Raw genomic sequence first — 14,544 nt, forward strand, 5'->3', positions numbered from 1 at the left:
GGTGTCAGTTATCTCCCAATATGATTAACGATACATGTAAACCAGTCCCTGGCGAGTTGAAAAGGTTAGCACAAACCCCTGTACTATTTGTGGTTATCTGTTACAACCCCCCCATAAGTTTACTTTTCTAATCTCTCCCGCATTTCTCTTCTATTATTCCCTTTATTTCCTCCCCATCTTTTCTCCTTTTGCTTTGCTTTCTTCCCTGAATAAACCTTAGACCTCTAAAGGACAGCACATCACATTACTAACCTTGGAGCATGATGCACGGATCCCAAAGTAAAAATTATTTTGGTGCAACCTGGTTCCCAATTTAGTTATTTTAATGTATTGTAGCACCAAAATGTTAGATATCTGGGAGCAACTGGGCTCTGGGGAAAATATGATTTGTTGTAAATAAAAATGTAAAGAAATGCTTCATTAGCATTTTATTGCACTTTCAAAGCCACCTCGTAGACACTCTCCAGTTTTTAGCCTCAATCACTTAGCAACAGGGTAACCTCTATCACTACACAGGAGAAGCGCAGATGCCAATCATCCCATCACTGACCGGGCACTTTCCTCTACAGAAATGGACTGAGCATCTCAAGGTCGCGCCTCCCCAGGGAAGGAAGCTGTAGACTCCTATGTCAACCTAACCATGAAGCACACGATTTTCCCACTATTTCTAAATTGTTTACAACATAAATTTCTCCAGATAAACAAAGGCATCACATCAGTGACAATTCGAAACCCTCCTGCATCACCCAAGGCCTGCAAATTTTCACAGAATACCAACCTTTGGGAGGTGTGAGATTGACTCCATTTTTAAGGCACCACTGTACTGGTAAAATCCCCAAAGAATCCGCATGGCACAGCATTGAGAGTTTACAAGGTTCTGGTCTTAGGTCGTCAATAGTCACTTGAAAAAAATGATTGTTAAAAACCTGAAAGAGAAAACCAATACAGCCACTGGTTAGTTCCTTGGGATTACATGTAAGACTAGTAATGAAATATTGGCACAGCTTCCAAACGCAATCAGTGCATTTCATCAAAATGGTCTGACCACAAACCGGCATTTCAACGTGTATTACAAAATTGATCCAGTTGCTAAAAAGTTAGACTTGATCACTGTGGTCATATTAGTGAAAAGTAAACGAGTAAGTAGAATACATAGGAGACAGAGAATGAAATGTAAACCAACAATCACAGCTGAAAGATAAACAAACTGCTGAAGTAAGACAAACAAACCCTGGCCAAGGGGAAAGCCAGGCAGGCACTGAAAGATCTGATTGGCTTCTCCCTGTCCACAGCAGGGACACAAGCTCTCACAGGTCTGGCCTGGAGATTTCTAGTCTCATCTAGTCTAGTGTATCGCTCATCTTGTATCTGCCCAACTGCCCCACCCTCCAGCCCAAGAGGAGATCATTCACGCCAGGCCTGCCCTTAGTCAGCATTCTCACAGTCTACACCCCACTCCATTGTCAGTCTATCAAATCACGGTGCATTTTTAGAGGCCCATCCTGAAAGTCAATGCTGTTGGGACGCTTTCCCAACCACTCAGTTGGAAAAAAGGGCACCTCCTTGCTGTGCCCCCAAATCATCAGGATTAAATCTCTTTACTGAAAATCCCTTTTTCCCCCCTGTGGACTGATAGCACATCTGTCTCCCCCAACAGATCCTAAGTGCCTTGAGGACTGTGGTCTCTTAGCTCCCCATCAAGGTATTCCCACCATGCAGGGAAAGCGCTCTGTACACAGAAACTGGATAATCATCCACAGAATATAAGGGGGAAAAGAAGTCCAGGAAGAAATAAGAACAAGGCATGCTGACGGAAAAAGAAAGGTGCATGAATCAGGTGAACCCCAACAGTGAAAAGCGTGACAGATTTAAAGCACCAAGTATGTAAAACAGACCAGAGAAAAAACAGCACTTTCCCAACTCAACAGAAATCAGCCAGGGTTTTCTCAGGAAACCCTGACACTCTCCTTAAGCTACGATTCTTGGCTCCTTCCTTTACAAAATCTTTTCTAGAAGCAACCTAGTTCAAAGATAAGCAGGAGAGTAAACTCACTTCAGTTCTTCTTGAAGTTAATTCCAGTAAATAGAGTCCTGCTGCCTGAGCTTTGCAAAGGATCAAACATCACTTTCCCAGGGAGGCCCTTCCCTGACAACCCAATTTAAAATCACATCTTCCTTCCCTCCACCAACACTCCATTAGTCCCTTCCCTGACGCATCTTTCTCCTTTTCATTTAACATGTAACATACTGTATTTGCTTACTTATTACTTCAGAGAAAAAGCTAAATGGTTCAGAAACACTGGTCCATCTGGTCAACACACAGGTCTTGACCTGAAGCCCGGAGCAGTTAACCAACTTGCCCAAGGCTATGCAGCTCAGAGCTAGCAAAAATAGAAACAGAGCCCAAGACTTCTAATTCTAGTATCCTTTGCTCTAAAAAGTGGAATATATTTCACATAATAGATGATAGTGTCATCACCACCATCATCTGTCAATATCTTACTACTTTGGAACACCGAAAACATAATCCCACTGCACTGCTAACGGTTGGGCATTAATTGGACCTGCTACATGCTTATCTGTCTGTTGGCTTTAACGTTATTTATTTATTTCTTCAACAGCTATCAAGAAAAGCCCCAGAGAATATAAAAATGAAAATTTCATTATGGTGACTAATAACCACATAGTGCATTGTATTCTCAAACTTAATATTCTAAAACATTTTCCAGTGTTGAAAGAAACCTATTTACTTATAAATACCTTCTACATGGAGATTATTCTAATACTGTTACACGTAGTGAGTCTTAAACCTGGGGAGGTGCTCCTCCAAGTCCACGCATTACACAGCACATGGCCAATAAGGGAAGGAGTTGTATGTAAGAAAGAATGACTTAAGTATTTTCTCTCTGATACAAAGAGTAGGAAGTATAAAAACAAAAATGTATCCTAAAAATCAGAGAAAATCTCTCCCTACCCACAGGCCCCAATAAGATTTATTTAGGTAGTAAACTTTTTTTGTGGAAACCAAACTACTGCTACTGGAAGTCTACCCAACAAGATAAAGATATTCTGGCTAAAACTAACGATAATTAATATGTCACACCCTAATGTTACATATGTAACTATTTAAAGGCATAAAAATGTGAAAATCTACCCCTGACAGGCTAAGCACATTTGCATGTTTGGCTTTTTTTTTTTTTTTTTTTAAATAAATTCCAAGTGAAGCTGACACCACAGCCTCTTAGAATGAGGACAGGGCGATATATATCCAGATAAATGAGCAGCTGGCTTCACTGTATCACCCACTGCTCAAAGGGAAATTATGGTCTGGTTTCAACAAGATATCACTCTTTAGTTTTCTACAAATGTACAATAACCAGAATACATAGTAAAGAACCCCGAAGGTCATTTCAAATCAAAGGTTTTTAGTGAACGGTGTATAAACACGATAGCTCGCATTTCAGCCGAGAGATTATCGCTCAAAGCGTAAGTCAGTGTTTTTTCTCTTACGTAGTTATGCCAAACCATAAATTAAAAACGCACAACTCGAGTAACTTGAAAGCACTTGTCACTACATTAACAAATCCACTCTCTTTCGGAAAAAAGAAATTAAAATGGAATTAGGGTGTGTGTTTTTTTAGTGTCTTCAACTTTATACAATTCAGAAATTAATCTGTAACACCTAAAGGATCACGTTCTAGGACCCCACATCTGGGGGTCATACATTTCACATCATCACTGTCTGGTTGAAAAGTCCTGTGCGACAGTTATGGGAGCTACTGAGGACACATCTGATCATACCCCAAATACAGCCGGGACATCCTGCCATGTGAAGTAACATCAAAGAAATGCCTTTGTTTTTACTCCCAAGGTCAAATATATTCTTGTAATGAGGAACGAATAAATAGACCCAACTGATTTATTCATATTAATTATGTGACTATTTCTTTGGAAAAGTATTTCACTGATCAAGACTCTCAGAAAAAAATGCACAAAGGAGTCCTTTCTTTGAGCTGCCCACAAGAGTGAAATACAAAAGCCCACAGTAGATAACCGAACAAGTTTTTCAAATACTTCAAAATCAAAATACAAATTTCTTCTCTCTTCCTCTCGGATCACAAATTTCAAGACAGACCATGTCTCCATAGGAACCAAAAGCAGTCTGATCAGCAGTCGGTATGTTTCCAAAATGGGAAAGCAAACGGAAGATGAGAGGAAATGTAAAATTAGAGGTATCCTGTTGGATCACGAAAGCGTTCTTTTCGGCCTAAGGATGGCTGACGCCCCGGCCCACTGAGGGGCAGCCCGCTGCGGTCCACCTTCATCACCCTCTTCACACGGCGGCATTTCACCGCAGCCGCTCTGCACGCACAGAGAGCCCGCGGGGGACTCAGCAATGTGTGTGGTTTTAAAGGGAAACTGACACGGTTCCCTTTTCTCTTCAGGAGGGATGTTGAAAATAAAGTGTCCTGAATGATTCACTGGACTTTTGATTCCAGCTGGAGGGCTGGCCCTTTGCTAACGCTGGTGATACATAGCTTCGATTAACCACCACAGCACTGTGTAAGAAACAAACTCAAAATTCACTTCTAAAACAATCAGACTTATATTTCACCAGCTAACAAGGGTAAGATGACTCAGCAGGTCCCTTGGATTCCCCAGATGCCTATGAAATGCTTTCTTCTAGGAAGTTAACTGTGATAATATAGTACCCATAACAGGGACCAAAGGTTTGGCTGAACGCAGTCAATATTTTACTGAACATTCCCATGTGCCAAGCACTGTGCCAGGCACTTCATACATGATTCCTCACTTCTCTGAAGGACATGAAGTGGACAGTATAGTACCTACTGACTAGATATGAAAACTAAGGTACTTAAAACATAAGTAATTTATTCAGCTAGTGATTAGCAAAGCTGGTTGGGATTTATCTGCAAAGTCATTTGTTTGGACTAGAGCATTATGCCTACAAGGAATTAAAACATTAAACATCACTTTAGTGGGCATCGTGAGACCTGGGTTTGAATCCATAGAATTGACTTTTGAACTGTTAATTACCTACTCCAGGAAATACACAAAAGGCCATTAACTAAAACGGACATCGGCTGAAGAGTGCTAAGTTTGCTGGTCTCTTCCACCATTTACAAGAGATCCTTAAGGTAGAAACACATACTTTAGATGTTACCATAGCCGACTTCATTTAGATTTCTTCAATGGAGAAGGAAAATTATAATCTTAAAAGCCTATCAGACCATAATAAAAATGCCTTTACATGAAAAAGTAATTTCATTTTAAATCTGCAAATCTCAGAAGCATGACTTTTCCTTCAGTCAATGAAAGCAGATGATTAAAAGGAAGTAGAAGGGCTGACACACTGGCAATGGGAATTTGCTTTTCACCATTTTCAGGTATTTTCAAAATATAAATAGATCCATCATATTAAATACTATCAGCGCAGGAGGAGCAAGTTCACAAGCCATGCACATGCATCTGAGCCTTCCTCCAGGCCACTCACAGACAGGAGTGTCCTCATACTGTACTATCAGAAGACAAGAGAAACACCCCAACCACTACACGAGGGGACATCTGATCAGACTCGCTCTGTGCTACCAGTGATAAAGAGAGAGCTTCAAATAGCACTGGATGGGAGAGAAGGCAATGCACCTTACGGTTACTGGGCATTATGGAATACCCTTCTGCAAACATATTCCACCTGGTTGGCTTTGAGTAGAAAGATTTATTTGATCCACTCTGGAGGTTGAGGTAAAGAGCAAGGGAGAGAAACTCACCTTGGTCACTGATGCAGGACAGATATGAAAGGGCTCACTCATATTCACTGTTTCTAGCTTCATCCCAACTGTGAAGAAATGGCTTCGCAAATCTGCATGATCCTGTAGGGAAAAGGGTACAAATAGTGAACGCACGGGGATTGTAAATTAAGTCGGTAACTGTCTGGATGCTATCCTTGAATATTTTATTGGGCAGCCAAATCGGACTGAAATAATTAACCCTCCCCGTTTCAAATGTCTAATTATTGCAAGATACTGCGGGTTTAATTATTTTCTGCAAGCTAAATTGCTTTTCCAAGAGAGAGGAAACAAGCCTTTGAGGCCATGCTTAAATTTACACGAAGCAAAAAAATTCACATTGCACGGCTTTGATCTTCTTGGGCACTGTAAATGAAGCACAGCAGAGTAATAGAGGCGATCGGGCATCTAAGACGCAGCAGGAAAGTCTTCAGAAAATGTGGCCTCTTGCCCCCGGGGTTACTTCACGGGGTTTCAGTGAGTACCTTGTGGGTGATACAGCTTGTCTCTGTGTCCTGTGTCTAAGAGCACACAGCTTATCAGTTACTAGCGGCGAGCCGGTGATCTTGGAGGTGTGCGCACACTAGGGTCCAAAACAGCCCTGCAGACAATCAGAACCTGATTCCTGCTCAATAAAGACGAGCAATGCCCCCAGCTGAATAGGTGTCTGGCAGTTTTATAACCCACGCACAGCAACCTAAGCGTGTGAGGTGGGGTTTTCCTGCCTTCCCAAGAAAACAAATTTCAATATCCACTTCAGCCACACAGCAACAGACGAAGCTGGCTGGACTCTGGGTACCAGGATTTATCTTGCTGAGATGGAGGTCACCTCATAACTCACAGTCTGTATAAATAGTAGTGGTTAAATAAATGTATCTGCCGACTGCCCCTGAGGAAATAATAGCTGCAAATAAATCCTTCTATTTCTAAATACATCAATTGGATGAGAAGTACAAAAATACCTGGGGATCTACTACTTTCTTTTATCTGCAAATCTAAAGTGACTCTTTAATTAATTCAATGATGCATCTACATCCAATTCTGATGACTGTACACAGCCTCACGGGGCTGTGCTTGCTCCTCTGGCAAAAGCTGGTCAATGCAGTCGGGGTACAACACAAGACTAGAGAAAAGGAAATGCTTATAAAATTCTTCACAGCTCCACTGCTTTACCAAAGGTACAGAATGTAACCGCCTACAGGGCCACAAGGACCCTTTCATTTTTCATGTCACCACAGCAGTCTGCAGAGGTCTCTGTAGTCAATGGATGCAAAGTGTCGGTGTGGCCAGGCAAACAGTGCCACATCCATAATAAGAAAGGATGTGGTCCATGTGCAATGACTCAAATGATAAAAACTCCCTGAAAGAACTGGCCCATTTTCAACCTTTATCAATTCCTTAAGAATTTATAGTCATCACTATATAAAAATGTTATGCGTAAGGAAAAGCACAAGGAAACATTCTTAGGTGCAGGAGACGATTATATACTGAAAATAGAGCATTTATTTTTAAAGGTGGCTGGGGAAGCTGGGTCCAGAAAAGGGATTCAAAAAGAAACAGTATAAGGAGTTCAATGCATAGCAATACACACCTACCATAATGCCAAGGCAAAGCCAGAAACCACAGGTGTTGAGACAAAAGTAGTAAATTGAAAATGACTGACATCTGAATTAAAATGTTACTATCAGACACCATGGCTCCCAATATCTCACTATCAATGGGAATTGAGGCACATTAATAGATTTTGCAGATAAATATTTTTCTCTTTTAAGCACAAAATCATTTTAACCTTTCGAAAAGAGAAATTATTATAAATTATAATACAATAAAATTTTATCTGATATATTCAATAAGCTTAAGCAGTCATCATTATACTTTCTGACAGTACAGAAATGCCCTCATGCACTCATGACAAACTCCTAACTCTAATAAATTTCCCAGATGAATGGAATATTTGCACAGTTCTTCTGTGTCCCTCTCTGCTACAGCAGAAGTTTACTCTCATTACTCACAGCTACAAGGCTAACTATTCTTGAGATGTGGTTCACCAATAATAGAAATCTTGACTTCTTCCTGGCTGCCTCTGACACCAGAGAGATCTCTCCTTGCAATTTTTTATTTTTCCTCTCCTTGCAATTTCCCTGTCTCAACTGTCCTGCTGGCTTCTCCTTTGTATTTCCCTTATAAGGGTATCCTGACAACATTCTGGGCTTCTGGTCTACCCATCCACCGTCTTAATCTCTTGATTTTGACTTGTGTGCCCATTTTTTGTCCTATATGCTTGTTTCTACCTTTGCTCTCAGTACAGCCAGCTTTCTAAGAAGAGCTGACCTATGACCCCTGACACACTCTACATCCCAAGCTCTCAGTTTGACCTTGACCACTGACCTGAAGTTTTTAGCCAAGTCTATACCTATCTTATATCTGTGCTCCAAGCCCTAGGGAAAAGTCTCTCAATCACAGCCCCCAATTCTGTGTTCAAACTCTGTGGCCCACAGGAACCCTACACTAATATTTGTCCTTTAACTGCTGCCTTATTTCATTCAAAGTTTTCTAGTGGGACCAGTTGGTGACTGCTTTCCTGAGAAATAAAGCACAAAGGCTTAGGACAGCAATTTGTTCTTTAAGTAACCGCCATTCAGGGCCGCAGACTCTATTTTAAGTGCTTATTATTAATGATTTTGGTAGCAATCTGCATCATTTGCAGATATCACACGCTCTCCCTTCTTTCCTGTAGTGTCTATGTGTTTATTTGTCAATCACTGATTGTCTCTCCCTTTCTGTTCATCCACAGAAAATACCATTCACGTCAAAATCATACATGACTACATGTGGGATGAAAATAAAATATTAATGCCATTAATATTTTTAAACAGTGAAGATATCGACAATAATTTGTTCTGATGACATTAAAATGCTTTTAAACAATTTAAAAATAAAGCTGAATGAGCAAAGGTTTAGAAAAACTTTCCATTCATCAATCATGACTCAGATTTCCAGCATCTTAAATTATTCCTACTGGGTTTCGGTTGCAAGCACACGAACTTCTTACCTGTGGAAATACATCTGTTTTAGCTCCACAATATGTGCAAATTCTTAAACTGGCTTGTTTATTATACTGGAAAAAGAAGCCAGACATTTTGAGAGGTAGCTGCATCCAAACATAGGTATGTATATTCTGGTCTCAAATAGTCATATCTATCTATAATATCCTATTAAATTTGAACTCCAAATTCCAGAAATGATCTTGAAATATATAAAATACATTCCTGTATCCCCAGCCCTATTTTCCATTTTCTTAGGGCCACTTTTTAATCAACATTTAAAAAAGAAAAAAAAAAGACAGGAAAAAAAATTCTACTATGACCATGTAGAAATCCCACCAGTTTCAAAAGTAAGTCAACATACTGGAATTTTTTTTAAATTTAGGAGCAAAGACACATAATGATGATGACTTTCACCATGTCTGCTTTTTTTATGCTTAGGTTATTCATGAACAACCATGTCATAAATGTTTTACTAGAGACAAGATAATATTTTCTTGCCATTGAATCCTCTGACCATTGGAAACTTTTAAAAAACAGGACAGGTAGCCATGCAGTACGTGCAATACTGTCTAGTCAATGTCGAACTCTCTCATTTCCATTATGCAGTTCATCCAAGGAAGATCCCAATAAATATTTATGGAGTTAAGCTGAAGAAACATCAAAAACTGGATGATTGGCATCCATTCCAGTTCTATGTTCTATCATTCATTCAATAAGCATTCATTAGAAACCACTGAGGTACCACAGTAGGCTGTTCGATGATGCACAGACACACACACAGAAAATACTACATTTATCAAAGAAAGAAGGAAGACAAAGAACAGCTATGGAAGATCCAGGCTTAGAAGAAATTTCAGAACAAATATTTTTACTCTTTGCAAATAAAAATTATTGTCACTCTGATGATGGTAGTCCAAAGGTTTGTAGGAGTGAATCTCATTTTGAACTATGAAAAGCGTGTGACTTGGAATGATAAGGACTCTGGGAAGGTGGCACAGTAAATTTGGTTAGGGGAGCTGGGTCTTAAATACTGATTGAGGGGTTTGAGTCTGATCTAAGAGGCAAGTGAAATCATTTAGGCACTCCTAAAAATAGTTTTTTTATGATAAGCAAAGAATTCAAAACCAGTGAATTTCCAAATAGGTCAATACACAGACCTTCTGAGCTCTCTCCGTGTGTATGTATGTATATATATATACACATCTATATTAGTAAATGAGAGAAAAGGTACAGATATTATCAATGAAACACAAACTTAATCACCCCCAGACCATTTACTTTGGGTTGTTAATATATTCAGATTATATGCATTCATTTATATAAACACCAGCTAATCACTCTCTGTGTTAAGCAGAGAGAGTTCCTGGCCCCTGAAGATGATTCACAAAACCAATTATCTGCTGAGAGATAATGGAAAACTCACTGTGGTTTGAAAGATACATCCTGCCCTTTGCAAAAGCTCTAGAGAATCATTCACACCTCACAATGACTAGATCAAGAATGATGTTATTCCTGAAATCAGGAGGGATGACTAAATCCTCAGTACATTTGCAAATATGCCTGTCACATTCAAGAAATACCATTTAAATATTCTGGAGTCCAGTTAAATTGCTTATGGAAAATACCTTTCACTTGAGAAATGCTGGCAATGTCATTCCCAACTACATTGATCCCTTCACATTTTATTTTTGTCCTAAAGTAGTTTTACATTGATCAGAAGTAAAATACCATTTATTTTATTGGAAGATGGTCTTACCAGCCTACATCAAAATTCACTCTTCAGGCTACCTTATTTGCAGTGGAATGACAATGTAAAGGAGTTTAGGGGTATATCAACATCTGTTTTCCACTCAGGTTTCATCCACTTTATTCTCTTCTGAACCCCAGTAGCTCTCACATTGTGCTACTAAGTGCACTGAGAATGAACTCCGTCGAGTATATGATATCAAGCAGGCAGAAACAGTAACGATTAACATTGTAAATACTTGTTAGTTCTTTCCAGGCAGCATCATTTCCTTCTCACAACAGACTGCTGGGCAGTGCCCACCTTACAGTGAACAAATTAAGATACAGAGAGATTAAGTTACCTGAGCAAGGACACAGAGCTAACAAGAGGAGCCAGGACTCAAATCTGAGTGGCCTGACTCTAAATCCATGATTAGCTAGCAGGTTATAGAACACACTAGGAAGCAAAGACTCTAAAGGATCTTTTATTTTTTTATTGCTAATTCATATACAAACAAGTAAAACCCTTACAACCTACAGGCACCAAATTTTTATTTCAAAAACAGCTATCACCAAGTTAAAAGTGATGGTTATTAATAGTGATCATTTACTAAAAGCTCCATATTTTGCTGTTAATTCATTACTTTTTAATGGCTTATGAAAAAAATGTGTCAGAGGGAATTATGACACTAAAAATTGCCCCCAAAATGTTTATATATAGTCAGTCACAGTCTTCACCAGCATGAATGAATAATTGTTACTGCTTTCCTGTGTCTGAATTATGCTATGGTGTTTTTTAAACTACCCTTCATCAATACCTATTTTCTCATATAGTTATCCATGTTAACCCAGACAGGTTAATCTGATAAATGTGATTAATCTAGTTCCTGGCTGCAAAGTCCTGCAAATTAGTTCCTGGCTGCAAAGTCCACACAAATCTCAATTTGTCAGTGGTATTGTCAATACTGTAGGTTAAGCACTAATGTATGTGGATGAAGAGAAGAGTGGATGATGTGCTTCCTGACATGACAAGCTTGAAATTCAGTTAGAAAATGACTGAGGAGTGATAAATACAAAGCATAGTGCTGGAGAAGTTTGGACAAACTGCTGTATATCTGGTTGTTTTGGCTCACATCTCGCTCTAATTCACCGATGAAACATGTCAAGAATTGGAGGCCACCTCAGAGCATTCTCGGGTACACACTGGTCACTGACGGCTCTAAATAGTAGCCTCTGATGAAGGCTCTGTCTTTGACGGGATTACCATGCCTGGGAAAAGGCACTGGTTCTGGAAGAATCCAACATAGCTGTTAAAGAAACACTACTGCACAGAGCCGCCTTAATGTCAGTCATCGTAAGTAAGCACCGGCCCGAACTTCCCTGACAGAGTGACAGAGCTTCGGGCAAACACTGAAGTTCTTTCTAGAAAGAGATGAAGGACCATGAGCATAAATCTACAAAAGGAGATGAAGAGTCTTGCCAAGTGAGAGAAAGAAGAAAGAGAAGACAGGAAGAAAGAAAGAGCATCCCATCATTTTAGGTTCCAGTCTCATCCCCATGCCTCGAAGGTAGCTGCCCTCTCTACATACGTTCACTCTCAGGGCCTGCAGAACTGTAGGGCCTGCTGTTATTATGGCCATCAGAGATCCCAAAATAGCCAATGCTTCCTGTCATCCCGGCACCTCATACGACAGGAAAAGATGAAGAATGTGGCAGAGGGGAGAATGAGTTCAACCTAATTAACACCACACAATTAAAATGCACTTGGTGAGGATTTTAATGTTAGGAAGAGCAGTGAATCATTCCCTGTGCAGAAACCAAAGTCTTAAGCTGAGTCCCACAATCAGTGGCTATAAGAAATTTCCTTTGGGGGTGGTAATCTGAGAGCCAATCTTTAATTCTTTGGTTCCTCCTTTCTGCTTATGTTGTTACAAAATAAAACGAACAACAAATAGATATATAATTCAGACCCCCTCCACATTTTTTTAAGTATCAAACTCATTTACCATATCATACTTACAGGAAAATACTGCACAGTATATAATTTTGTCTGTTCCAACATGCCAGTTTTTGGTCCACAGGGAACTCAAACATTGAATATGCATCTTTTAGGACTCAATTAATTTGCATAATTTCTAAGAATAGGCTTCAGTGAAGTTAGAGGAAGGTTTTAATTAGTATTACATTCAAATTGACATATAATGAACTACGCTTTAATTCCTTTACTTATATCAACATGTCATGCTAAAAATAGAACCAGTGCAATTCATCATATTGTTCCTTTTTGTGTTACCAGTGATTTAGTGCTCATATGTTCATAAGAAAATTACTCTCATATTCGTTTCATCTAAAGCTGGACATCAGGATGCCAGCATTTATTAAGTCAATAGCATTATTACATTTCAATTCCCCTGCACTGAATTAAATTTAGCCAATGAAATATTTATAACAAAAATGTAATAAAAACTCTGTAAGCTGAACACTCATAAGCATTTCCATTTTTTACTTACAGCTGTAAATAGCGATTTTATCTACTAGTCATGCATTAAATCAAGTTAAAAAATAGTAATGAGGAAATGTAGTACTATATACTTCGACCTGAAACACAAGATTTATAACAGGCGATTACAGCAGGCCTATTTCACAGGAAGTCCAAAAACTGGTACACTAGGTTGTTTAAAAAAACAGGGGCAATGAGAATGCTTTTCATTGATTAACATTTAGCACCATAAAAGCATTTGTAAGTGGCAAGAAATTCCACCTTATTTACGACACCACTATGAAAAAAACAAGGCTGATTTTGTGTGTGTAGGTACGCAGTGATTACACTGTCTTTTTTCACGCTTAGTTAACCCTCTCCCAATAAGGGAGGGCATCCTCTTATGTTTCCACAGCAACGCTCTTGGAGGTGTGAGTACTGCTGGCTGAGGAAGAGCATGGTGGACACTCTGTGGGTCAGCTGCCCTCCCAGCCTCACACTGCACTAACATACTATAGTTGACAAAATTATTTCTGGGAGCCCCTTCTGCTGAGAGCCCTAAATGCAACTAAACTGCTGTCATGGAAATATGACCAACCACCTTGTATAGTCTCCACTCAGGTGGGTACCACCCTTCAGAGAAAAAAGGAAGAGCTGGTGATGAGCAGACTTCCCCACAAGGCAGACTGACTGTTTTCACCTTTCCAGACACAGACAACAGCTGCTGGAACACGGGGAGCTGACACCGGTCTCAACTGTGTTCTGTCACGGGTGGGGATGACTCCAAATTGGAAAGTGCCCAGTTGCCAACCAGCCTGGCACAGATCTAAGAACAGGTAAGGTCTCAAGTGCCTCCCTCAAATCCTGGCTGCCCTCCCTTCAAATGGTATATCTGTTTCCAGGTGAGAGAAGTAGTCATCCTCCAGACCAGGCTTTCTCCATCTTGGCACTGTTGGCTTTTGGAGGCCAGATCATTCTATGTTGGGGTCTGTCCTGTGCACTGTAGGATGTTTAGCTGTATATCTGACCTCTTCCCACTAGATGCCAATAACATTCTCAAGCTCTTACCATCAAAAAGCTCCAGACATTCATTGCCCAATGTCCCCTAAAGGGCAAATTCAACCCCGCTGAGAACCACGTGCTCAAAACGCCAACAGTGCCTCTACCAAAGGCAGCTGAACAATGAGTCACTCAGCATCTTCTAGCTCCCACGTGACCCCTTGCTGGGCAGCACAATACTCTCTGGGCTCATTTCCTGGTTCTTTGTTACAATAATACTTGGCTTAAATATCCAAGTTTACTTCTAAAAACTGTACAAAAGCAACAAGGAAAAAACCTTGATCTTGGGATTCAGATAGATTTGTGCCTGGTTCCAGCATAGGCACTCTATGAGGCAGGACAACAGGCTAACTCTTCTAAGCCTTGAGTTCCTCAAGTATACAGTGAGACTAATACTACCTATTGCACCAGGTTATTGCAAGGATAT

The 14,544-nt window shown here is 39.9% G+C and overlaps 1 protein-coding gene across 6 annotated transcripts in view; it reads right to left on the bottom strand.

The window, feature by feature from the left end:
- The window catches only part of SFMBT2 (Scm like with four mbt domains 2), a 203,091-nt gene that overhangs the window by 69,085 nt on the left and 119,462 nt on the right, over positions 1-14,544 (bottom strand). For all 6 annotated transcript variants that reach the window (XM_081161619.1, XM_081161621.1, XM_081161617.1 and 3 more), the window contains 2 exons: positions 5,790-5,891; positions 779-926 (listed from right to left, as the gene is read on the bottom strand). In XM_081161619.1, coding sequence (XP_081017745.1) covers positions 779-926; positions 5,790-5,891 — 250 coding nt within the window. The remainder of the gene's footprint in view (positions 1-778; positions 927-5,789; positions 5,892-14,544) is intronic.

This window comes from Miniopterus schreibersii (genome assembly GCF_964146895.1).
Source record: "Miniopterus schreibersii genome assembly, chromosome: 1".
Taxonomy (NCBI): domain Eukaryota; kingdom Metazoa; phylum Chordata; class Mammalia; order Chiroptera; family Miniopteridae; genus Miniopterus; species Miniopterus schreibersii.